This window comes from Melozone crissalis, unplaced genomic scaffold (genome assembly GCF_028551555.1).
Source record: "Melozone crissalis strain CALT ecotype California unplaced genomic scaffold, PUWL_Pcris_2 ptg000016l_1, whole genome shotgun sequence".
NCBI lineage: Eukaryota > Metazoa > Chordata > Aves > Passeriformes > Passerellidae > Melozone > Melozone crissalis.
This window is the reverse complement of record NW_026535794.1, coordinates 44,729,513-44,756,807: the sequence shown is the minus strand read 5'-3', so window position 1 is coordinate 44,756,807 and position 27,295 is coordinate 44,729,513. Positions and strand designations below refer to the sequence as shown.

Genomic DNA, 27,295 nt, shown 5'->3' with positions numbered 1-27,295 from the left:
TGTTGGCTTCACGTGGCTGAGCAGTGAAATCCCAGAAGCCATCTGCCTGTCAGCAGTGCAGTGATTTCTGGAGAGAACTTCTGTCATCCAGGGGAGAGTCTTACCGAATTGTGTGAAAGGCAGAAACCTGAAACGGAGACTGGAGGCTGTACAGAGCCCCTAACAGCTGCTTAGCCCAGCAAACACATCTGAAAATGCAAAGAAACAATCAAAGGCATTATGCTGAAGTGCACCAATGATTCCCTGGGCCTGCTGTTATCTAGCAGGTCAAACCCACCCCAGGCACTCTAACTTAGTTATTAGTCTTCCTCTCCAACCCAACAGAGAGCAGTAAAAATAGAAAGAGGACAGCAAAGCAAAGGATCAGAAGAAAGGATACCACAGACAGCCCTTGACATGGGCAACAAAAGAGGAATGATTTGGGATGGAGCAAGGGGGATACAGAGCTCACTGAGTTTTTAACAGGGTGCAAGACAGTGTCTTTCATGAAGGTGTATGGGTGGGAAAGGGATGGAATTGTTAAGGGCAAACCCTGGCATATGTTGAGATGGGAAAGCATCACACAGACAATTGCAAAACTACACAGAAAAAGATGGCTGGACATGAAGATCCATCACTGTCTGCAATGGGTGAGATGCTTACTGCTATAAATGAAATCCCAGCTATTTCTCAAAAAAGTATCTAGGACTTAGCTATGCCACATTCTGTATGAAACAAAGAAAAACAACCAACAAACAATACAAAAGGACTCCCCAGCCTTAAAACTGGACACACTCTATCTTCAAGACAAGAAACAATACAGAGAAAGCAAGCTAGGGAAACAATCATGACAAAGGAATCTTTCTGTGCTCTGAGTGACAACATGCAAAGTATTTTTTATTTTTTAATTTGTTTTGTTTTGTTTTTTTTATTGTGATAGGGAAGATGTTTGGCAAAGGCCATGAGATGAAGATAGCTTTCAAACACTGCATTTGCAAAATGTTCAGAACAAGCAATTAGGGATTACCAGGGTGCTTTCAAGTCCCCTTCCCAGCAGGAGGCAGCAAACAGACAACTGGAAATCAACACTAAAAATACTGACAAGCTGCTGCCAGTATAGCCCAAATACTGCAGCCTGTAGATCACCAAGGCTACAGCCACCTCTGTGGGTAACACTAGTTAAGATACCTTTGAATTTTCTTTTCACAAAGTTCTTTAGAGACTCTTATGGGAAACTGAGGCAGGAGAGATATAGCAAAAGCAGTTTCTGGCCTGAGTTTACAACAGTATCCACCAGGAGCCCCATGACCTTTCAGCAGAGCTCCTGCCCAACCATCCCTGCCCAGCCTGTAGCTCTACAGAGGCTGCTCCATCCCAGAGCCTGCAGGTTCCCTGCAGCCAGGGTGGTTTCTGCACCCAAGGTCCTTCACAGCTCTACAATCAAATGTTCTTCAGACTGACCCACCCAGGAGTAACAGCTACTCTCTCAGCCCACTCCCTATGGGGGATAAATTCATACAACCCAGATGTCACCAGACAGTTTAGCCACTGCTGTGTCATCCTCATACCTTATTCTGCATCTCAAAATGACTGATAAAACAGGTGATTATCACAACATATTGCTCTCCTGTTTGACAGGAACAGCTTGTGAATATTTAGCACCTTGCTCCCAGTTTGTTTCTTAGAGGCAGAGAAATTTCTATCAGATGCAATGAAGCACAAGGAAGAACTCAGTTTTTAAAAAGCATTACACAGCCTTACATTTCTTGTGTCAGTAGTGTTCTTTCAATAAATGATGCTGCAGAAGTAAGACAAATTTGGTGCTGTTTTTCTTTATATGCATTTGCAGGTACCCAACTCAAGCAGCCAGAGATACAAGCTCACTGCTCTACAAATCAGTCCCAGAAGCACTCCAGCTATGGTAGCACAGGCTGCTGCAAAGATCTGCCTGAATGGGCTTGTTTCTCTTAATAGAGCTTCCCTCCCTTGCAGAACCAAGGGACACTCAAACTGCTGTACTTTAGAACTCACTGGGTGAGACCTTTCAGGCAATCTTGAATCAGAGGTGAGTTCTGCTAATCTTATGCTGAGTAATATCTTGTAGTAGGATTAATCTCACAGAAACATGGTTTTTGTAGCTCAAAAGAGAGGGCATTTAGCTTTTGGGCTAAATCTTTAAAAAGCCAATAAACCTATCTTACACAACACTTAATTTACCAGGTAAACAGCTTGCAAAGATCAGTAGTCTTAGGGCTGTTACTTTTGTGTGCTGGCAACAGCCCTGACTGCAGTTAAACTGAGTTAAGGAGAGGCTTAAGGGGTTAAGCCTCTCCTTGGAGAGCTGACAGTGCAAAACCCCATCAACCCTTGAGAGGGAGTGTGATGGAAGGGGCTGACAGAGGATTGGTCACCCCTTCCTCTGAGAGTAATACAAATGTAGTGCATTAACAAAAATCCTCCATGTTTCAATAAGTCACTTGAAATGGGGAAAGGAAGAAATGCTGCCATGTGATGATGTGACTGATGTCTGAAGAACAAGATGAAGCTTAACTGAAACACAGGTTCTGAAGTACTCGTTGAGACTCAAACCCTGCCTTTTGGGACAGGTCCAACCCAAGCCAAACAACTCCGATGCTCAGAGTCTGCAACCTGAGCCTAAATGGTAAATTTGGCAAAACAAATTTTATTTCTCTCATAGGTTTCCCCAGAAACCTCAATCCAAGCACTAAATCATGGATGTATTAGAAAGCTTAATCCTTATACTGTTTTCAGAAGCCTCTTTGCAATTGTCTTTTGAGTATGCTTTTGAATCCCCATCAGTATAAATCTGGTAACAGATGATGTGTTCAAATCCACCAGCTGTTGTGCTTGGGTCTTGACTGTCAAGACAATCCTCTTCAGCAAATAAATAGATTTGCTTTTGTCTGTCATGGATGCTTTACTACAACTCTTATCTGTTAGCACTTAGGATTTTGTCTGTCTCCTGGATGCATTAGGATTTAATTATTTGCTGAGTAAAAAATCCCAATATATCTTCTTCCAGGCTGCCTTCAAAAAGAAGGCAACATGGCAACTACAGATACTGCTAACTTTTATTATAACTTCTCCATCACTGACCCCTATAAAAACAGAAATGAGAATTTTCATATTAGTAAGAGTCTTCCTGCCAAATATGTATTTTGTTGTTTTCATCCTTGGCCTAGCAGGAAAGGCACCGGCCTTTGTCATACTAAGTTTCTACATGAAACTGAAGACACTGACAGAAACTGACAGTACTTTTGCTGAACCTGGCTATAGCTGACTGCATTTTGCTTTGGATGCAGCCACTCTGGGCATACTTTGCTGCTCAAGAGTGGATTTCAGGCACTGTGGCATGTCATGGGGCTTGTATACACTTCAATGTTAACTCTAATGTCTATCACCTTTGACCAGCTTATTGCTGTTACTTTTGCCACCAAAGCACATGTGTCAAACCAAACAAATGATATGGGGCAAATTAATCTCTGTCTTGATCTCACAAGCATTTGCTGCACCACACTTTGTTTTTTGGGAGGTGTTAATTTTGATAAGGCAATATTTCAGGAAGAATACCCAAACTGTCGCACAGAACTGGTCTGGTTCTTGAAGTGATCCAAGTGACTCTTGCTTATTTTATTCCCATGCTAGCCATGATTATCTGCTACTTACTAATTATTAAAACCTTACTGTATGCTAGAAGTCTTCAAAAGAACAAATGTAAAAAAAAAATATTTTCTGTACTTGTCCTCTTTATTTTTACCCAGATACCCTATACTTTCTTCAGATTGATAAAAATCACAGACTGGAGCTTTAAATTGAACAGCAGCTTTGAATATGCAATTACCATAACAAGAGCTCTTGCTTATTTTTATGCCTATCTTAATCCTCTATTTCTTCAAGGGAATGAAAATCAGGAAGCACTAACACAAAGTTATTAAAAAATCAAGATGTGCCAAATGGCAAGTTACAGTTCAACAGTGGCAAACCACTGAAGAGGACGATTCTAAATCTTTTACTGCTTTATATAGTGCAGATGCCACAAACATGTACTCGCTATAAAACTGCCTAGAAAATCTGGCAACTCTTTTTCAGGTTCTTTTTTTCTGTTTGTTTTGTTTGCAAAGACTGATGTAGGGAGTCTGAGTGAAAGAGGAAATACCATTAGTAAAAACACTGTGATCAGCTGAGAACCAACCTATTTTCATCATGATACTTCATTGCTTCCTGCTTTTTCAGTCCAAGCTGGTAACTGAGTTAACAGTGCAGAAGATCTTCAGAAAGTATAAAAACCAATGAGATAAAATTCCACTTTTCATAAAGGTAATTTAAATTTCCTGACTCCCAAACCTCTGGCCTGCTGGATTTCTATGAATGGTGTTTATTTTATTGAAAGCTTTTATGAGTTGTTTCAAATATATTACACATTTTATGTAATATCTTCAGCCCCTTCATTTAATGAGAATTCCTGAATTTTAAAAATATATGTTTCAATCTTCATGCTGGGTTTCATGTGTGTTTGGGTTTTTTTGGATGTTTTGGGGATTTTTTTCCATCTAGGACAAGGTCTGTACACAAAATCCTTTAGCATTCATCTAAAATTTCTGTAATAAAGCAGTATTTTCATCTGCCTTTCACCTGCTATCAGGTTCACAGTCTGAATGTCCCATACACATCTTTGTATCTTTTATCTGATAACAGAGCTCATGTTGCCAGACTACCAGGGCCCTTGTGAACAGCAGGAATATCATATCACACACACACGGGCTCCAACACTGAGCAGTGTTTCTGTAGATGCAAACTCTCGCACCCTGATTCCCCACACGTTCTTTGCATCATGACATCTTTCCAGTCTGTTTTTCCTGGCACCTTGGTTCCCTTGTCATGAAACTGCAGATTTCCTGGTTGTTTTCCAACCTTGTTACACCAGTTCTCCCTTTCCACCTCCGGTCTTTTCACTTCCAAGTTGGAGGGAAAAAGATGTGCAGGGGGAAGAAAAGTGTGCAAAAGCTCTTGCACAAAGTGGTAGAGCAGGTGTGGAGACTGGAACAGGGAAAAGAAAGAAGGGATGTTGCAGAGGAGCAAAGGGAGGACTTTATACAGCTGTGGGCTGCTTGCAATAAAGGCAGGGTTGGGTCTGGCTCAAAGGGTCAAAGTCCTTTGCATTACAGCTTTGTTCCTTTACTCCCCATTAATACCCAGGCCTTCCTATCAGAGCACTGCAGCTCAGAGGTACCTGACCCTTTTTGGCAGCAATGTGCCCATCTCACCACTTTTCCCTTTAGGAAACAGCTCCTTAGGCAATCCTTTCCTCACTACACAATCTCTTGTTTCTCCCACAGTGAAATATTCTTAAAAACAAAGTTATGAAGCAATGTGGTGTGACTGCATGTGTAAAGGTGCCATCTCAACACACAGCTGCAATGCAGGCTTTGCCAGCATAGGGTGGCAAGAGGTGCTGCTGTCCCCTCTCCCTCCTGGCTGGTTCTGTGTGGGGCAGGGCACTCTTCAGAGCACATTCACTTCCCCCTTTCGGCCACACCGCACCCTGCCCAGCCACGTGAGCTGCAATTAGGCCAGCCAAGAGTGTTATGAGTTATCAAGAAAAAAACAATCCAAACCAAAGCAACCACTGTGCAGACAGGCTGAGATGTTCTTTCTACCACTACCAAGGTGTGAATAAACTCTTTGTTCCTGTACCAGGCTAGTGGCAACTTTGGGGTTTTTTTAGTCTTCTGCTGTCTGTGATCTTGATTTTGCTGCTGCAACATTTATTACAGGCATGTTATGCCTACAACACATAAAAATGGAAACACAGTGTGCTGATTTATCCTGGGGCCCTTTGTTTTGGAACACAATTCGCAAATGTGAATGCTTTAGAAATAAGAGTTCAAAAATACAACACTTCAAAAGAAAGCCCGTGTTCCTTGAAGTAGCAGGATGTATCACAATTGCACAATTAATCTCAGCTTCTCACATTCAAGATTTTGATCAGGTTGGTCCAAACACAAATAACAAACCTGAAAGGCAGAAGTAACTGCTGCTTAATCCTAACCTTTAGGAAATAGCTACTTCAAGGTCAGTCAGAGTTATGTTGGTATAGTCATCTCTCTTATCTGCCACACACCGCTGCAGCTGATGACTAAGGTGAGTTTTAATTGATTCTCAACTGACCTATACCAATAAAGGCACACTCTCAAGATCTTCTGTTGTGAAATAATTTTGTTGTAATTGTTTCATGTCACTTCAGGGAAAGAACAACAGTGGCAGGGCTAAGACACCAAGTGAAAAATAGAGTAAATGTACAGCAGGCGCCAAAAGGGGGACAAATAGGAACAGGAATGTCCTTTAAGATAATTCACTGCTTTGCGGACCAGCTTGCATTTTCAGTCCAGCAAGGACTCACACCTAGTATTCTAGGTATGGTCAGTGTGAGAATCTCTGCTGTCAGCCAGACAGAGATCCTAAGAAACTTTGTCAGCAGAGCCTGTCAGTTGTAGATCTTCTACTTGGACAGAAAGCCTCCCTTCTCTTCCCTCTCCTGGCTGCTCATCTCCTTCATTTTTAAAGCTCCACCAGCTGGTTCAAATCTCTGGCAAAACCAAAATAGCTTGGATTATTTTCAGCAGATCTCAATAAAGAAGTTTAGCCTGAAAACTGACTTATTTGTACGCCTTCCTCAGACATGCATCTAGCAACCACAGTCTTGGATCCTTTGTGTGTTCCCCAGACACTATATCTAAGCAAATTCTACTCCAAATATTCAATTTAATGCAAAGAGAACATTATTGGAATGCCAGTGGAGACTATGCGAAGTTTCTACCTAGAAATCAGGCCACATTTAGCTGGACGCTTTAGAAAGAGACAGAATAAAGATGATAAGTCTACATGAAGTTCAAGGTGGTCAGCCCAGTACAGCCAAGAAATCTGCAGCAATCAAACCAGTAGCTCAGAAAGTCACTAAACTGCAGGTCCTTGAACTGTGGGAGAAAACAGTGGAAAATTTTCAGTACATGTCTCAAGGGCTGCTGTCAAAGACAGGACAGAGGGTCAGCAGACAATACAGTGGCTCTGGCACATTTACTCACAAACAACCCAACTATCTCATGCTGCACTTCCTGCTCCTGCCTGTGCTAAGTGACACTCAAGCTCTGGGTACACATGTACTCCTCACCACAGAAACAAGTGAGAAGACCTGTGTGCTGTCACAGTCAGCACTGTGCCCTGCTGTTTTTCTTTAACATGCACCACCAGCACCACACCATCATCTGACTCACGTATCAGTTTCTAGATCTCTCCCATAACACAAACCCACAATCAACAACTCATCTGCAATGCAAGAAGGCCATTCTCCTCTCCACTGCTCAGGCCAGTGAGCCTGAGCCTTCCAAACATCACAGGTGCCATGGGAAAGGGCAGGTGTCATTTGTGTTCTCTGCAAAGAATGTCTCAGGTTCAAAGTACAGCCACAGTAGGACTCACCCACCTGCTCATGAAACTGCTAACAAAAAGCAACAGAGGATAAAGCACTATTTCCTGGCTCTCCTGCTTATAATCTGACAACAAGGGAAGCTGGACAACCTCTAAAAGTTTATGTAGTGCAAGTAAGTTGTTCCATGGGTGCTCTTCAAGAATAGTATCCTCTTGTTAGTGACAATCCTTCCTTCCTGCCTGAATACTTTGTCAGACGAGATGAATTTAGACCAATGTCAAATTAAAACAAATGGTGACCCACACTTATTTCTCTTTTTCTGGTTGTTTTCTCCAGAGCTAACTCACCTGTAACATACCTCCTGCAGATAGCATGAATTAAAAGAAGTAGTACACTTCACTTTTTTCTTCACAAAGCAAACAAACAAAAATTCCCCACCAAAACCAGTACTTTTGCAAAACACTAAATTCACAAGAGCACTGTGAAGCTCAGTTCATTCCAGCACATGATAAGCAGGAATACACTGTCAGTGTTAACTGCCTACAAAGTAGGAAGAACACATTTAAAGTATTTACCAAGAAACAAATATGTAGAATTTTGAAAAGTCTTTTTACCAAATAAACAAGTCTGTACTGTTTGTCTTCAACCCAAACTGCAAGTCATTGTGGTTTATACCGGAAATGTGTCTGTTGGGTGTAAAAGAGTCTAGGTCTGCTTTCTCAGCAGCAGACTATTTACTCTGTGACTATTTTCACTTCAGCATTTTTATTTATCCTGTCTATTTTTCTGCTTGGAAGCAAAGCAAGTACACAATTTAGGTGAAATTTCTCTTTTTGTTTTTTCTTCTCAAAAGACAATATATTTTAAAGAACACAATTTTTGTAAAACATTTGAAAATATCTGAACAGTAGTAAAACAATTTTTTGCCTAAACTGTACAAATTAAACATAATAAATAAATAAAGATACAAATTAAACTATAATACTACAATGTCATTTGCAAACCAAGTATTTGGACATTCAGATGACCTTAAATTCTTTTCCTTGGTATTTAGGTTGATTTATATATTAAAAAAATTACTGAAATCTGCACTCACTCCCATTTTCTTCAAAAAGAAAAGAACAAACAAGTGCCAGATGTAGCTACACAATTGTTCTTTTCTGTAAGCTGTCATCTCTAAGGTAATAAGAAAGTCTACAGACACAGAGAGCCTGAATGCAGACTCTAATGGTGACAGATGGCCTGATGACAGCACAGAGCTGGGACTACACCCCTGTGTTGTGGTGAAGCAGATGGAGAGAGAGCATGGAGTGGTTTAGATTTACTAGATTGAATGCTGGCTGTGCAAATAGACCAAAATGATCTTGTGTTGTTCTACTGAACATGTGGCCTGCGAGCAGAGATCTTCACTTTACACAGAGGTTGACTACTCTCACTGAATGGGAGAAAAAGAAGAACATTCTAAACAAATCCCAAAGAGTCTCCTCTTTGAGAAGCAATGTTTACTCACAGATCTGTCACACTTTGATCCAGAGAGTCTCTTTCTATCTGACTTTCATTGTGGAGAGAGTCTGATTCCTGTACTTGGCACAGCTCCTCATCAGTGATTATATCAAAAGCTGCATCATCTGGTGGTTTAGAGGCTTCACTTGCAACTGTGCCGAAAAAAACATGAGAAGAAACATAAACACTCTTAGCTGGTTGTCTGGAAAACAAATGAGCAAAACCCTTAAGGGGCAAGCCTGGGCCATTCCTCTTCATTTACAGAAGCATTAGATAACTATTAAAATTAATGGAAAATCTTGGTCTGACTGACACTCATTTAATACATTAATGTTTCTCTCTATATCCATTAAATTCAAAGACAGGACCTCCTGCAGGTCATTGGAGCAGGAGGTGACCGTGTGGTTTCTTGGAGACTGTCCAAGAACAGTACTTATTTCTCCACAGCATGCAAACAATAAACTAACCAAAAGCCCTCTCAGATGGTGACACAGGCGATTCCAATGAAGCTGGTGATCCTTCCTGGTTGGCACTGGATCCAGAGTCATCTGCACTGTCCACAATGACTCTAGGCTTGTTAAAGCAAGCCCTGCAGCAACGCTCCTTTTTTCCACCAAGCTTTGTCACCATGTAGTTGTTGCAGCAGTAGTAGCAGAAAATGCGGCCACACATTCTAGAAATGATTCAAAACCAGAGGTGTTAGAAAAATACCACACACAGCCAGAACATATCTCCATGACAGAGGTTGGGGCTCTCTCACAATGGTCTTTTCTGCAAAAGCATGAAAGCTACACCCATTGGCAGAACTCATAACTGACTACACTCCTTTCTGAAGTGAAGCAAGTCTTCTTGACAAGCACAGGATAGAAGTTCACATTCACACTTTGCTACCTTAATAAACAGGTAAAACAGAAAAAACTAAAAATACAAAAAATAAATATAAAAATATAAAACAATCAAATGTTCAAAAATATACAATGCAAACAAATTATATTTATATTAAGTATGTAAGAAGAAAATTAACTTAATACTACACAGGTCAAATCTCACAGACAGGTAGAACAAAACTTGATTTCATTATAAGGATTTTAAAAACACATCTGTATGTCTCTGCTTCATAATGACCCTCTTCCCTTCAGAAAGGAAAAAAATCCAGTATTGGACACATATGTATACATTCATTCCTCCTGCCCTCTCCAGTCTGAAGCCTCACAGTATTAAACTTGTCAACTACTTTTAAATGTTGAGATTTTTATGAATTAAAGCACCCAACAGGGATGACTGCTACTCAGGAAATTTTAATGGTTTTGTTTTTCTTAATCATTTAAATCCTTACTGGGTGAAGACACAAGCAGCTTTCAGAGATCTTAGCAGAAATGAGTAATTTGGAAGCTGTTACTCAAAATGACTTCACCATTCACTAATTCCTATAGAATGTTGTTTACATTCACGTGAAATGGAAACAGTTCTAGTGCTTCCTTCTTTCCTTAAATCAGGTCATGAGGCTAAGGAACAGTAAAGAACCAAACCAAACATATCACTAGGACCCTGAAATGTATCCATTTAAATACTTTTTAATAAATCTAGATTCAATAACTAACACTAACTGTAGGGGAAATAATTTAATATCCACTTACCAAAAAAAAAAAAAAGATTACTCTGCAATAGTGAATTAGCTCTGAACAAACCTAGTGTAAGTAAACAAATTTATAATTGTACAGCATGTTGAAACATGTTCTGGAATACTTCCACCACAGTAGCAAAGCCATCCTAGTGAATATTGTGTAGAGAAGAACAGAGCAGTGCACAGTCCTTCAAAGAAATGCACTATACAGGGTTTGATTATCTTTGTTTCCAGAAATGAGAAACTAACAGACTCCCCAAGTCAGAGTTGCATCCAGATCTTTGTCTTAATACATGTCAAGGGATCTTTCCAATAATGTCTTATACCCTCATAAGCACATGTGTTCTTTCAGCCTCTACAATGTCATGTATCAACAATTTTGATCACTGAACTGTGAACATCAAGAAATATTGCCTCCACACAGACAACCATACTGAGTTTTACTTTGGAACAGTGCAATACAGTTCAACAACTGACCTGCAGTGGTGTCGGCGCACCATCCATGAGAACTCTCTCTGGCAGTCCAGACAGTGATTAACTTCTGTGTCCCCCTGCCACCTCTGCTCTGCACTAAGCTTCTGCTGGAACTCCAGAGCATCAGACTTTTGCCACAAAGCATCCTTATCTCTGCAGTGACACAGTTAAAAGAAAGAAAAACACATAGAAGTTGTCACAGTGTTGGTTTATTGCTAACCAACCTCAACTGGAATGCTGGTGAAAGCTTCACAGTAAAAATTCCTTTGCTCCTAAAATTCTGAGAAGCTTTCAGACATAAAGATAGATCAAAAAACCTACTGAAGCTTCTGCAAAGATAGGGAGAAGAACACTTTCCATGCAGAGAACTACATATTATTTCAAAACAGATAGGAAATTAAGGAGATATTATTGAGTGTTACATTTTTTGACTATATAATGGAAATGCAAAATTTCAACTGCTAATGATTTTGGCCTTCACTTGTATCTTCAATTTGGGAATATAAGCCTGGATGACCTAAGCAGAATCCCTGAACATCCTAAGCAAGGATTTTAATTTCTGCTTGCTGTTCATTTTGATGCCAACCTGATAAGCTCTATCAAACGTTCTTCAAGGAACTGCTTTGTTCTTGTCAGGTCATCCAGCTCAGCAAATAACTTCTGGTCACTGCTATCTTTATCTGCTGCCACCTTGCTGAGCTTCTCAGTGTAATCCAGGATCTTCTCTTTTGCTTCATCAGCTTCTTTTTGGATCCTGATCAAATACAAAGGCAATTATTAATCATTTTTAGCTCATGTAAATTCAAGTCTTCCCTGTGGAGGGAAGGGCTCTTCCACCCTGATAAACTGGTAGTTTCAGTGAAATTCTTCTCAGTGTGCATATTTTTTAGAGCTAGGCAGAATCTCCCCAGTTTTCCGCATCACTGAAAATGCACATAGATCCATTATCTAGTGAACACAGCCAGCAGCCAGCAATTTCTTGGATGCCCTGCTTATAGTAAAGCTTCTGATGGCATCAACTAGAGATAATACATATGATATCAGCACAAATGTATAAAAATACATAGGCTTTGGTTAACCTGTTAGACTCTGTGTGAGCCCACACACCCATGAAGATCTATTTCTGACTGCCAGATTATCCACACCACATAGGCCCATATTACAGACTTTGAAAACACATCCTGAGTTAGATTATTAAAGCTGATAAGAAACCTGACAAAAACATGCAGGATGTGGTTCCATTCAGATAATTCTTACTGATTCCCTGAAACTTCGCAAAGACGAGAGACAAAAGAAACTGTCCAAAAGTACAAATTTTGCATTTCTTACAAAGAACCCCAGTATTAATTTTGTGCTTAACCTGTAAGATAAAAAGAGGTTATAAAAATGTCTCTCATTAATTTATATCTGCTAAATTAACAATACAGTAAAAACTAAGCCATGCATTCACATGTGCTGTATAATTTCCATGTTTCTTATATGAAGTGTCAATCTGATATTCCCTGCCAGTGCCCATGAGCTGTTTGTTCTATATAAACCCTGTGACTTATGGTACTTCATAAACCATGGTGATTTTCAATATGTTTTGATTATTGTCCTCTTGCTTGGCCTACAAATGAATAGCTTCTGTAAAGAATCCAAACTCTCACCTTTCCAAGAGCTCTCTAAGAGAAGTCACTTCCTCTTCCTTCTGCAGCCGAGCAGATTCTGATTCTGACAGTTGCTCTCTAGCTTCATCCAACTTTCTACACAAACTCGTGTTTGCAGCCTAGTAAAATGAATTACAGTATTTCCTTACATATAAAAACAAACAAAAATATTTTACCATGCACAGGACGATTACCAAGACAGCTAACAATGTTTTAAAAGACTCAGTTACAGCCAAATGACCAATTAAGATATTATTGTATAAGCAGGCAGTAATTAGTTGTGTACTAGTGACTGATTACTTCTGTCACACTGAATAAGGGATACACGCTAAAGTGACACAGCGTTAAGCCTGTAATTCTTGTTAGTCTATGTCAGTTGAAGTTTTGCCTCCTTATCAAGAAAAATCTCTCAGAAATAATGGTAAAAGAATACACCCTGAAAGCTTTTTCACCACCTAAAAGCTTCAAAAGAAAAAAATTAAATAGGAGGAAAATGTTGTTTATTAAAGGCCATATTGAATATGAAGGACAATCAAAAACAACCCAACTTCTTTCACAGCTAGACTCTCCAGAGAAGTCTGCCAAATTTGGAGTCCTCAGGGCACATAGCTAATTGCATCTAAAGGTATGTATTTCTCCTAGCAGGCAAGGCCACATCCAGTAATCTTAAATTTCTTCTTTCTGGATTCCTTACAACTCAGTATGACCCTTCTAACCCAATCACTTCATAAACTTATTGCAAAAATTCTGGTTTTTTCTGGCTGGGTCATTTCTCAGCTACATTAATTCTCTAATTCAGTGCCTTTTGCAGCCTGCAAATAGATGGATCTACACATGTGGCTGTATGGGAATGCAGGGCCTAAGAAAAACACATCTCAAACCCACACCTCCACTTAGGAAGAGAACACATAGCCAGGTCTTACATAAAACCTGACCAGCTTTCAAGGCAGGACAAATCCTAAGTGATATCATGCTTTTCATAATCTCTGCTTCAGTGGCTATCAGCTGCCCAGTATTTTGTCTGCAGCACCTGTATTTATACAGGGGCATTCTCAGACTCACAGCCAGTCATCAGAAATGCTTCTCACCTTCCCAGTTGTAACACTAATGCCTGCTGGCACAAACACCTCTGGTTTTAATTCAGATCAAGCACCTACTTGTAACTCTGTAATCTCTTCCTCCGCTGCATGCTGTTGTCGCTTCTGCTCCTCAAGTTGCTCTCTTACTTTCCCACACTCCTCACTGACAGCCTGGCAGAGAGATTGAGGCAGTAGTTAATAATCCTCCACCCCTTCACCTACAGCTGTGAATTATGAGTGCTTTACTGCCATGCATGGGATAAATGCAGTGCCACTGGCTCATGAAAGACAGCTAAAAGACACTCTCAGAATCAAGCAAACTCACTTTGTTGTGGCACATTGACTGTGTTTTACTGTTACTTTGCATTGGTTGTTGCAAATCTCAACAAAAAGAAGGTCAAACCCATGCAGTGGCATAAGCCTCTGATCAACCACCAATCTTAGACAATTTATCAGAAAGGCAAAGCAAACACAATGAAATCTTCAGCCTTTAGGTGTGCGGTTTCATATACACAGGGCTGACTCATGCTGTTTTGGAAGCAACACTTGATCTTCCCAGCTGCTACCTTGAGCAGCTGAAAGCAAAAATACATGAGGGAATTAAACACAAAAGCAACTGGTCTCAGTGTCTAAGTTTCCTTTCATCAAAATCAGTTCTTAGAAGAAGCAGTGTTATAGGTGTGAGGAACAGGTCTTGAAATGTTCCTACCAAAAAAGGAAACAACCACAGCTGTGACCAGAGGGACAGAAGATGCCACCTTCACCACCAGTGTAAGAAATCATCACCCTTTTACTTTAGATAGGCTTAGGTCATGAGCACAGAGGTATTTTCAGATTCCCAGGCTAAGGCAGGTTGCAGTTAGTCTCAGAGCCTGACCCACACAAACCTCAGGATTTCATGCAGTAATTGCTGTAGCAGATGGTAAAGCAGCTCCCTCAGCTATAATAATTACATTAATTTACCTTGAATTTTGTCTGATAATTTAGAATCTCTGTGCTCATTTGAAATTTTATTGCAGACAGCTCTTCTTGGCTGGTCTCTTGGAAACTCTGTGCCTGTTTCTTTATTGTCTCCAGCTGCAATTGCAGACTTGGGACAGCTGCAGCACACATTTGAGCCTCCTCTAATTTCTCTTGCAAGCTCTTGTTCTCCTCTCTGAGATTAGAGACGTCAAGCTTCAGCTTCTCCTGTTGCTCTGCTGCCTGTTCTTCCAGTTCTTTGAACCTTTCTGTGGCCTGGGCCAACTGCTCTTCTGCATCCACTTTTTCAGAGGTCAAGGCACAAATCTGAATGCCAAGTTCAGCCATATCAGTGTTGGTCCTGTGGAGGAGATCTTTATTTTCTTCGTTTTCCACTCTAGCATTTTCCAAATACCGCTTAACCTTAGACAGCTCTTCCTTTAGGTTCATCAGATTATCTTCCAGCTCAGCTTTTTGATGGGCTGTTCTCTCCTGCTCTTTTTTCAGCTTTTCTTCCCTTTCTTTACATTCCACCAGTTCTTGCACATGATTTCTGTTGAGAGACTCACTCTGCTCTTTCAGCTGCTGGACAAGCGTCTTCTGCTCACTCAAGACAGTCTCAGTGACTGCCAGCTCACCTCTCATCCTCTCTTTCTCATCAGTGGCCTGCTGAAGCTTGACTCGCAGATCCAGGACTTCTGCCTGCAGCCTGGACACTTCACCTCTGTTGACCTCCAGCTGCTCTTCACTCATGGTCAGTCTGAAGGCCAGCTCTTTTGCCTCCTTCTCCAGGGATGCTGCCTGCTGCAGTTGCTGTTTTTCCACTGATTCCTTTTCTGATGTGAGAGATTCTATAAGTTTTGTCTGATGAAGGCATGTCTTTTCAACACTGAGCTTTTCTGTCTCTAGAGTCTCTGCTTTCTTCTTGTGTCTTTCAGCTTCTGCTCTTAGCTGCTGACATTGGCTCTCCATGCCCCGCAGTTCTACTTCCTTCTGTGTGAGCTGCGACTGGAGACACTCTTCGCTTTCCTTCAAGGTGTCCAAGCTTTTTTCCATTTGTAAACTATGCTGCTTGGCACTCTTCAGCTGTGCTTCAAGTGAGGCATAAGACTCCCTGGAGGTCTCTTCTCTTTGCTTTAGTTCTTCATATTCTGAGTGCAGAGCCTCCAGCCTCTCCTCTAGAATTTGGCTTTGCCTCCTGGCATTCTGCAAGTCTTCATCCAGCTGTTTGTTCTCACTCCGGAGCTTCTTCTCTTTTTCATCAACAGACACCAGAGCATCATCTATCTCACTCTGAAGTTGTTTCTCAGAGGCTCTCAACTTGGCTACATCGGCTTCTAGGGAAGATTTAGAAGCTTCCAGATTTTTCAGCTTCTCTTCCATCTTCTTCTTAGACTGCTGCAAATTTTCATTCTCTGCTTTCAGTTTCCTGCTCTCCTCATCCAATTCACTCACTGCAGAGTTTTGCTGCTCCATCTGCTCCTCCAGCTCCTTGACTTTCTGCCTGAGATGCTCCTTCTCAGACATGAGTTTCTGGTTTTGCTCCTGAAGGCTACACACAGTCTGACTCACCTTTGTTAAGCGACCCTCCTGTAGTTCAAGTTGCTCTGCTTTTGACTGGACTTCCTGCTTCAGTGCTCCTTCTCTCCTACCATACTCCTCCTCAAGTTTCTCTTTTTCCTTCCTGGCTTCCTCAAGATTTTTTTCCAGTGAACCCACCTGAGCCAGCGACCCCATTACCTGGGTCTGAAGCTCAGCCATCTCCTTTCCTTTCAGAGTCAGGGCCTCCTGAAGTGCATCCTTTTCCTTTGCCATGGTCTCCAGGCTCCCAGACAGCTTTTCACTCTCTTCTTTGGAGTTAGCAGTGAGGCTACTGTATCTGGATTCCAGTTCCTTCTGTGCCTGTTCTTTCAGCAGCAGCTCCTCCCTTGCTGCCTTCAGCTGAGATGCATGTTCAGCATTGAGTCTTTGCATATCTGCCTTTTCCTTTTCCATCTCCTGAAGCTTCTCTAACAGTGCCCGTATTTGTAGGGCAGAGTCATAGTGTGCTGTGGCTTGCTGTCCCTTTTCGTCCAAGGCAGCATCAACTTTTGCAAGGAGGTTGAGGTTCTTCTGTTCTGTGGAACTTAGCTTGGCTTTGAGCTCATCAATGCAAAGATCCTTCACAGCAATCAAAGCCCTAGAGGTCTCCAGCTCCTGATTTGAAACCTGCAATTTTGAGGCACAATCTTCCTTGCTGGTCAACAGCTGCTCCACCTTTGTTGAGTGTTCCTTCAGCTGCTCCGCTGCACTCAGTTCCAGTGACTGTAGGCACTTCTGCAGGTCATGCACAGTGCTCTGAGTGGAGTGTGAGACCTCAAACTGCTTCTGTAACTCTGTGATCATCTTTGTCAGCCGGGAGTTCTCCTCACTGTAGTTATTGCTCTTCTCCTTTTCTACCTGTACTTGTTCCTTTTGAAGGCTGACAGCTGCCTGGAGCTCCTGGTTTTCCATTTCTAGCTGGTGAATACGATCTTGAAGTTCCCTCTGCCTCAGCTCAGCCTGGTCAAGTTCTAATCGCATCTCTTCGTAGCCCTCAAGGTGTTCAACATTTAGTGAGTTATTCACATCAGGGCTGGAAGGAAACTCTTGGGCCTAAATGAACAGAAGGGGAAAATCAGAAAGTTTAAGCAGCATTAAACATTCATTCAAATGGTGTGTTCAAATGAAAGCAAGTTCAGGTTCTTAATGTACAGTGACATTATGTATTGCCTTCATAGCACTACAAGATATCAACTTGTAGGAAATGAAGCTTGTTTTCTCAAAAGATAAATGAAAATATGCCTGCCTGCAGGTAGTCTTATGAACATATTTCTTTCTTTTACAAGATTTGCATGTTAAGTTGAAGCAGCTGACAATTCCCTTTACTTTTAATTAAAATGCTTCCCTTTACTTTTAATTAAAATGCCTTTTGCTGTTTAGGTTATAAGATTCATAACCATCATAAAATTTTTCTGAAACTATGTCAACAAAGGACCTACCATGACATATAAACATCTATTTGCAATTTGCTTACCTGCAAATAATTGCTCACTAAACTGCTCATGCTGGAACTGCGACTTGGGGGCTTCCATAAAAATGCTGAAGATCCAAGTGAGGACAGAGTCCTCCTGTTTAGAGAAATAATATCTAAAGTAAGTCTAAGCACATATATATGTATCTTTCTACTTATATATGTAAGATTGATCTAGTGGCAACTACCACATAAGAAAGGATATAACTGCCCCTGCAGTCTCAGCCAGCAACCACTGAAGTTGATGAAAATTAAGATAGGGATATTCGAGGCATCTATAAAAGGTGATGGGGCTGGCAGCTGTCACTTCCCTCATCCACAAGAACCAATGCAGCCGTGCTCTAAGGAATTGCATCGCTGTGTGGTGGCGGCTCAACCAGAGGATGGCAGCAAAGGGCCCTCGGAAACCCCCATCGAGACAAATGGCTCTGGACCAGACCTAGTAGTTTTGTTATCCTCCACTTGTAGGTGGGATCACCGTGGCTGCAAGTGAAGCACACGGCTTGGCTGTGCAGTCACTACATGTCTCAGCTCTTGAAACAGAGGAAGCTAAGAAGATTTCTTCTTGTGCGTGTATAGATGAGAATAGCTTGGGATTTGGGCCAAAACTGCAGCTACTGAAGTGCCATATTACAGAGCAGCATCTCTGATCCCTGGTTCTCAGTATACTGGAGGACAAACAGGACAATGTGGTCATGGAAAATGCATATACCTGCTCAAACACAAGTGTTCCTACCCACAAAAACAGGAGCTTTTACAGACTCTTTAGCAAGCAGGTGTTTTATGGCCTTGTAAATACAAAATCACAATGAGGCTCCATCTTACCTGGCAAATGCTGGCCAAGCAGCATCTAAATCATAGCCTCTTGATGCCAAGTCAAACTGAACATCAGTGAGCTCATACAGTTGACCCACAATGTCAGAACTCATTTTGGAATTCAGAAATGGACTTCTTGCATAGTACCAGTCACTTGAAAACAAACAAAAGAGAAGTAATACTCATTCATAGGCAAAAGGGAAGCAGCAGTTTCTCTTACATAAAACTCCCTACATCATTATTCACTCCACCACAGAAAAATTATGATACAGTATTTTAAACACAAATGAAAACAATTAGACCCACCAAACAATATTTTATCCCTTCAATGTCAATGAAATGAAACAAATTTAATTAATTCCACATCTTTAAAGGAATCCCTGCACAAAATTTTTTTTCCTCAAGTGCTTGGGCAAATCACTGACAATCAAAAATATTTGCAATACACTGGATAATCACACAGTAACTAAAGTATACATTCAATACATCAAAAATGAGGAACAGAAAGCATCATCCAGAGATAAATACATCGTGAAAATAGCTGGCTTTTTCTTAAGCCCTAGCAGCACCCCTCCCACCAAATACAAACTATTTTTGGAATTTCCTGGCCAAGGGCAAGTTGGGTCCTTTGTGTGACCATCCATAGATATATGTAAATACTTTCTGGGCTTTGTGCAACACATCCAAATTATTCCTCTCTCATGATGAACAGTCCATCAAACCCAGGATATTCAATACTTACAAATACATGACCTTTGAAACTGACGTACAGAAGCATCAGCACAACCCACTCCACATATATTAAGCTGTAATAACTTTCAATCTTTACAAGCCCAAGATAGGCATGAACCAGTGACCCAGGCCAAAAGGTCTATGATCCTTCATATCCTATTACCAGCTCTCTAAGCCAAACAACTGGAAGTGTTTCAATTTCTTGCACTAAGGTGATGTTGCTTGATCACACTGAGCAAACACCCATTAGTTAAAAAGTGCTTTGCTATTCACCTGGTCACTTTGGTGTTCATAAAACATTGCTGCAAGGTGTCTGCTAGCCTTTGGTGAACCAGGGAATAACGAATAAATGCTCTTCCTTTTCCAAGAGACGTTCGTAGCTTGAAGGGAGAAACCACAAGAAAAGAAAGTTAAATACCGTTTGTGATCATGTAGAGACATGGCCAGAACAGCCTACAAAGCAGCACAAAAATACTCACAATAAGCCACTGTAAAGAAAAAAGTTTAAAGGGAAAAAGTTGTACAGGAAGCCAGTAAGAACTGCCACTGAGAAACACCTTTTCCTAAGTCTGTCATTGGGTGGAATCTTTTCAGAATGATGAATTTGTTTCTACAGTTGGCTATTGTTCACTTTATAATAATATAAAAGGCACCACAGGACCAATGAATCATCTAATATATTGAGTACCTGACCACAGACTATGCTAAGAACACTCAAAAATAAAAGGCAAATCTCAATGTGCCCAGCCAAGATGGAAGTGACAGCTTAAGTTACTGAAGATGTGTATGGCCACAGCTGGAAGAGCTTTAGGAAAGATTAAGTCATAGAACAAAGATGTACACATATACAAATACACATCCCCATGGACACAGTAACCCCACACAAATGCAAAAAGCCTTTCTTATTTAGCTGCTAAGTTGATTAAAATCTAATTATTTTTTCAGATCAAGAACAGCTGCAGGACCAAAATTAATGGATCTTTTATGAAAACAGCTGTTAAATCAACATAAGGGGATAACAAAGCTCAGTACTGAATTTTTTTTAGCTATTGACTTGAAAAATCAATACTTTGTTTTTACATCTGAAGCATTTTCTGTCCAGCAAAATAGTGAAACACTGAATAGTGGTGTTTCTTCTTTCCATCAAAGTCAGTAATCAATTTAGAAATGGAAAAGGATGAAAGAATTTCTCACCTAACTGCTCATCTAACTAACAAAGCAAACACATTTATGATTTAAAATAGAAGCCAAGACAAATAATAGAGAGGCTGAGGCACAAGTTAGTAGGCTACTGTAGACTTTGCTTGAAAGGTTAGTGTGAAAGAAGCCTCAGAGGCCACACAAGCTTTCTTTCCCAGCTGACAGTATTCCACTGTGCTGAAGTGAGAGCAATACCTTCAGCTTCCCTGTTTTTGCTGTTACTGGGCTTCTGCTCTGAAGTAACACAAGCTCTTCATTTAGTTCAGTAACCCACTACATACAAAAGTGTTCCTTATAAATGGAACCCCAATGAAATGTAAGCAAAGACAGCAACACTTTTTACTGATTTTTGTTTTGAATTCTACAGAACATAAAGTGCAAAATGCCACGGTCCCTAAGCACTAAGTATCCCAGAAACAGCAAATTTAATTTAATTTACCACCTGGTTTTCACCCTCATTCACCCTGCAGATATCTGAACATTTCTTCAGGGAGATGCTATCCCTACTCTGTGCGCAGTAGCTTACAAGTGTTTTTTCCTAACTAGGCATTAATTAGTCAATATCTTAAGAACTGTCAAAAAAACCCCCCAAACCCTGGCAGCCACAGAATTAATCCTATCCTTACTCCCATTGGTTTATCAATTTAAATTCTGATACTCTCTATAAGCAATATGGAGACACCAGAAAAAAAGGTACATGATGAGAGCCAGAGGAAAATATTTACATATATGCAGCTAAAAGTAGCCAAAGACTATTTGACTAGGAAACAAAGCCATGCCACCTCCTGCTGGAGCCCTGTTAGAAATCAGGGAGGCAGAGTGTCTGGAATTGACAATATTTCCATGCTGCCAGCAAACATTGTAGCTAAGGTGCAGCGTATGGCTGTAAACATTTGGAAAGATGTGTATTCAGTGTAATCAATCACCTTTGGAAAGGGAAAGGGGAATGACCAGAACTCACTGCTCACCTACTGCTCTCAAGAATAAGGCCCTCTACTTAATTAACAGGTAACATTTTCCAGGATATTCTTATTTGCTTCCTTGCTCCACCTCTCTAGCATATCCTGCACCCTAATATTAGAAGCACTGCAAGCAGAGCAGAAGAAGCTGTTGAATGTCTGACTGTTCTTTAACTTAACTGCTATTACTCTTTCCTTTTGGTTAATTTCCAGGTTTGAAAGTCAACTAGTATTGTTCAGTAAGCAAATAAAGGACATTTGGAAATCTTTATGTCCTTCTATCCAACCAGGTTCACAAAATTTGCTGCTAATTTCTACCTGTAATGAAGGGGAGTAACAAACATATACTTATGCCATGTGTCATCTAATTTCTGAGTCCAAGTCTGCCAGCTCACTTATCCAAAACAGATCACTGATTCTTTTTTTAAGAGTTTGTATTTCTAAATCACAAGTTAATAAAGATTAAAGAAGCCCTCTACAAGCAAATTTCTATGGCTGCACATGAATTGAAGTAGAAAATTGCTTCCAAACTATAATTTCTGACATTGTGCTAACAATTTAACAGCCAGAGGTATTGAAGAAGGAAAAAGCAGAGCAGCCTTTACATGTGGCAATATGCAGGTGACACCACAGGCAACAAACTGCTGAAGACCACAGCACAGCCACCTTTGCAGAGAAATCTGCAATTACCACAACAGTGCCTCTTCTATCCACTAGGAAAATCTTCTTCAAACAATTCTAAAGACTCAGACAGGATCAACACAGAAAGCTTCTCACAGCTTTTATTTCACCAACGCATTAAGCTGAAGACATAATGTGGTTTTTAGCAAGATAAAGCTTTTATTACTAATCTAAATCTAACAGGAACAAGGCCTTTTGTGCTGTTCCTGACAGCTTACCGAAGGGAATAATGACAGTCATCCCTAGTCATTTCATCATGCTATTTCACACAGAGGAACAGAGTTCAGACAGAAGATGAAATTGCTGCTCTCAGTCAGTCCTCCTCAACTATATGTTTAAAAAGTCTTAACAAAAGTCAAATATAGTGAACCTTTCATCTTACACTTAGAGCCAGATCCTGCCGTAAGCTTTGCTGAAGATGGCATGCTCTACCCTTGACTTAGTTTTTAATTTCTTTTTAGAGAAAATGACATTAAGTTTATGAAAATACAGGGCATAACCAGAGACAAACCGGTCCATTCACTTGTGTAAGTGGTCTTTGAAACAGGAATCAGGCTTTGGAACCCTACATAACATAGTGCCCTAGTAAAAAAAGAAATCTTGCATTTTTATACTTCATGTGAAAATTAGAAAAAAAAAAACAACAGTTTTTTTTGCTATATGTTAAAAGCTTTTTTTTGGGTTTGGTTTGTTGCTACTCGTCTCTGAAAAAACATGGCAAAACATAAATCACATATTCTGACACTTAACTGATATACTTACCTCTGTAATAGACTTGACAAAGCGGATTCCATCATTAGCTCCTTTGATTTTTGCCAGACAATCACAGAAATAATCCCAGTAGTCTTTTCTGTTCCCCAGCAATGTGCTTTTTTCTTTCTGGTCAAACTTAAACCAGGAAAACAAAATACAATGAGCAAAATTTAAATAGAAATACACTTATATATGGCTACTTGGAATCCTGTTCCTCTCCCAGCAGCATGTGCTTTCATAATTCCTCTTAGCTTTAGCCAATGCATTCACAAAGGAAAGAGACACTGCACTGTACCACTGCAATCCAGCACTTACAAAAGCTACTTAACTGACAGTAAGAGATAATGATGTTCTGGGTCTCTTTAAAATACAGACATCCATTCTAAACTCCTGAGACAAAGACTGGCAGCAGATTCAGCAGCTGTTCAAGAGCAAGGCACTAACAACCAGCTGCTCAGAGACCTACAATTAAGCATGGCAGTAGCACATGTGTATGTACCAGAAAAACCTGCTCTAGCTACATCATGTTCAGAGCAGCAATGCAGCAAGGGTATGGACTGAACCCTGGACCATTCAAATCTCAAAGGATTTCCCAGTTTCTGCCCTGCAACCCCATCAAAACTCCCTTGCCTAGACTAAAGCTAAATTAGAATTTGTTGCAAATTAGCATTTGTTGCAATCAGTGGCATGATTATGGCATATGTGGACACCACACTATGCAAACTGAATTTCAGTTTGCCCAGCAGCGTCCTCTTTTACTTAAACCTTAAGGGTGGACAAAAAGCAGCAGTCCAGATTAAAAATCAGCCTTTTGCCTTAAGTTGTCCATACAATAAAAAAACCTTTCTAAAGGAAAATTGTTGAAAATTCTATAAATTACTTACATCCAATATTTATTTTTCATTAAAATGTCAAGGTATCATTGATACAGTTTTTTCAGGATAATTTAGCAAGATATATCTTTAAAATCAAGTTCAAATCTTTCAGATCAATAAAGAAATGCCTTACATTCCTCAAGTCAAACTTCCAGCACTGCCTTTTGATTACATTTATTTTCACTTGAAATAAGTATAACAGGCAGCACATATTTCAGTCCTCTTATTACACACACCAAAATACAACAGAAAAAGAGACTCAACTGGATATTTAGGATTGAGTACAAATCCACATAGTGAAGAGTCAGCAAGAGAAAATAAGGCCAAGTTTTGCTGGTGGATTACAAATGACACAAATCACTTTTTACCTGTAAGAGGTACTCAAGCTTGTAGGAGAATTTTTGCAAGTTGACACTGTCGTCTGTGATCGGTTCACCTCCTTCTTTAAATTCTTTACTTAATTCAGTCACTGCATCTTTAAAACAAACAGCAAAATAGTTAACTAATGCAGAGGACCTATAGCACTGAATCCATAAACAACTAAATAAATGCTTTCTTCCCAGACACTCTGCATGTGGACTCATTTTCTTTCAGCTGAAATGTCTTAATGACAATATGAAGAAATGACTGATAAGCTTGCAATTTGAGACCACCCATAAGAAAACAGGAGTTCAAACTGTTTCAATCAGCTGTATGGATTATTTCTTCTTTAAATATACCTAGCACTTCTGACACTTAGCAAAACCTGCTAACAGACAATTACTAAATTGCTACCTCAGCAGAGGGAAGAGAAATAACTTTTTGCTGTCTCATGTGCACGTTAAGGTATTGCCACAGGACAAACAGAATTCTGATTAGAAAGGACAAAGCATGTAATCTGCTAAAGGGGATCAGTAACACGAGAACAGTCATTCAGTCAGCACATTTATCTTCTCCATGCTTTATTCAGGAAGGTTCAGCTTGTGCTGGTTGCAAACACAAATGAAAAAATAATTTACATAAAAAATAAGCATACAGCAACTCCATTTCCCTGAAATGTACACCCATAGCGGGTAAGAAAATCTCAAGTCAAATACTTTATTGTCCCCCTGGACACTCTAGCCCCAAAAGGATGCACTTCTCAGCATCAGAAATTACTGATTTTGAGCTTGCTTTCCCCTTGGTCTTATATTTATTTCAGGTGACTGAGTGAGCTTTAGCTCTCAGTCCCACTCAATAACCCTTTGCAAATTAAAATTTCTTCTTGTTAGTAGTGAGATAGATCTCCTTTTTTATGTTACAGGAAGGTGTACATTTTCAGCTTTGGTGCATATACCTTTTATTTAATAAAAATTAAAAGGAAAAATATCAGAATCTTGGGAGAGGCAGCTGATTAGGACAGAAAGGGAGCAGAAAAACTGTTATGAATCCGATAACAATTCTGCCTGCAACAGAATTGTTTAAATGAAGTTGGCTACTTCTAGTGGAAGACAGGTTCCACTGCAGCAAGAACAGCAGGTGTAATTCTCCAGCACCCTTCCTCTGGGTCTCCTTTCCCAGCTAGGTTTGGCCTCCTGGTATCAATGTAATCACTACAGGGTGACTCTAATTAGGGAATAATGTGCTATGACTCCATGATTTTAGAAAGTTGAACAATGTTTTATTAAGTTATATTATATAACACTAATACTATACTAAATTACATACTAAAGAAATACTATATTACGAAGATACTAAAAAAAAACTTGTGACTGTCTGGAGACAGACAAGACACAGCTTTGACCCAATTGGCCAAAGAATCAAAACAACTTTCACTGGTGTCTAATTAGCAAATCACTTTAGGTAAACAATCCCTGTAACACATTTTACATTTGCAAAACAACAAGAGTAGTAAATAGAGATGAGAATTGTTTTCTCTTCTTCTCTAAGTTTCTCACTGCCTTGCCCAGGAAAAATCCTGGGAGAGAAAGTTATGTGTCTCTCTGTTCAGAGAATGTGAATACTACATCCTGTTTTTTTCCCTTCCCATATTAGCATCAACTCCACACCAGCTTCCCAATAAGGAAGGCTGAGTTTTAGGCCCTTTGTCTTTACTTCACATGAAGTCTTGCAGCAGCACAGCTTTATGCATGCTGATGAAGTACTAGTTCACAATGCACACCTCACACACCCCTTTCTTTAAAGTGTAAAACTTATTTTTTCTCTTACATGTTTAAATTTACAGAATTTAAGAACTCAGGGTCCTGCAGAAGGTACAGGATTTCTCTCACAAAAAAAAAAAACAAATCAGTCACACAGCACACCTTGAATTATGTTGCTACAATGCTACAGGAAAAAGTTACACAATGGAAAGAACAACTCCTGCTCTGTGTTATCTAAACCCTGGAGGATGCAGCCCAGCCTCCAGAAGGTATCTGTCAGCATGGCTCTCAGTGTACCTTGCAAGTCTCTGATAATCCGCTGCAGCTGGCTTTCGCCACCCGTGGCTGCCATCTTGGGAACAAAAGGAACTCCCCTCCTGGGCTGGTAACCTTTTCATCCATCTAGATAAAAACTGCAGAGTTCATATCCTTGAAGACCATTGGGTTGACAATGATTATTTTTCTCAGTGACACCTGCAATTGTAAAAGTCAAAAATAAAATGGAAGTCTTTATCAGCTCAAACGAGTAGAAAAAAAATGCTTTGACATTTTAGATCCTGTTAGGTAATGAATTCCAAGGCCAATCCTTTTCCAGGAATCTCCTTAATGTTTTCTTCTAGTTTTCACTTTCCATTTCAATTATTTCTTCAGTTATATCTTTCAAAACAACCAAGCAAACCTCAGAGAGCAATTTTCTCTGGCTGGAGTTACAACACAGTTGGTAGTACAGCTCAGCTCTGGCTGGCATTTCACTCAATCTATCTTGTGACCCTGAGGAAGGTTCCAATGACATGTGATTTTCCCTCCCCAAACTCTCTGCCAGATCTTCCCTACAAGCTGTAGAGTAAAAGGGTAAGATAAATTTTCCATTTCAGAAGGACTTTCAAGACACAGAGCAGGCACGAGCCAAGGAGTCAAAAGTGATACATGCTTGACTCTCTGACACTGGAGCATATTTTTAATGTGCAAGAACTATTTAAATATTTAGTACTGGAGTGTGATTTTAGCACAAGGAGCACCTCACACCTTACCTTCTCAGAACCCCCTATTCCCTACACATGTAAGATGACACCACTTTATTTTAAGCTCTGTTACAGCATCCCTGGCTGGATCAACACACCTTGCACCACTTTCTTTGCTCAGGATGAGTTATACTTGGCACTCAGAGAAAATCTTTCTTAAGGTAAAATTAATTAAAAGCCTCAAACACTTTAATAAAACAACCATGCCTGGGGATGTAATCTTTCCAATGCTAATCTGGGAATAATCATTCAAAGAAAAAAGCCACATAGAAACTACACAGGGAATCTATACTAAGCATCCTATTCAAATTGTTGTTCAGAATTGTTGTTCAATTGTTGTTCAGAATTCTGTCTGCAGAGGTACGGCCAA

The 27,295-nt window shown here is 40.1% G+C and overlaps 2 protein-coding genes across 4 annotated transcripts in view; both read right to left on the bottom strand.

The window, feature by feature from the left end:
• The window catches only part of CDV3 (CDV3 homolog), a 185,448-nt gene that overhangs the window by 31,471 nt on the left and 126,682 nt on the right, over window positions 1-27,295 (bottom strand). The window lies entirely within an intron of this gene.
• Window positions 1-27,295, bottom strand: part of FYCO1 (FYVE and coiled-coil domain autophagy adaptor 1) — a 45,755-nt gene that overhangs the window by 10,152 nt on the left and 8,308 nt on the right. For 2 of the 3 annotated variants that reach the window (XM_054273485.1, XM_054273486.1), the window contains exons 2-14: window positions 26,201-26,377; window positions 24,152-24,258; window positions 22,918-23,043; window positions 19,589-19,695; window positions 18,593-18,736; window positions 17,771-17,864; window positions 14,719-17,349; window positions 13,834-13,926; window positions 12,677-12,795; window positions 11,614-11,781; window positions 11,031-11,180; window positions 9,397-9,602; window positions 8,937-9,081 (exon numbers count right to left, since the gene is read on the bottom strand). In XM_054273485.1, the coding sequence (XP_054129460.1) occupies window positions 8,937-9,081; window positions 9,397-9,602; window positions 11,031-11,180; window positions 11,614-11,781; window positions 12,677-12,795; window positions 13,834-13,926; window positions 14,719-17,349; window positions 17,771-17,864; window positions 18,593-18,736; window positions 19,589-19,695; window positions 22,918-23,043; window positions 24,152-24,258; window positions 26,201-26,255 (4,145 nt within the window). In that variant the 5' untranslated portion in view covers window positions 26,256-26,377. Of the gene's footprint in view, window positions 1-104; window positions 189-8,936; window positions 9,082-9,396; window positions 9,603-11,030; window positions 11,181-11,613; window positions 11,782-12,676; window positions 12,796-13,833; window positions 13,927-14,718; window positions 17,350-17,770; window positions 17,865-18,592; window positions 18,737-19,588; window positions 19,696-22,917; window positions 23,044-24,151; window positions 24,259-26,200; window positions 26,378-27,295 lie in introns of all 3 variants that reach the window. The other variant, XM_054273487.1, reaches the window with a different exon arrangement.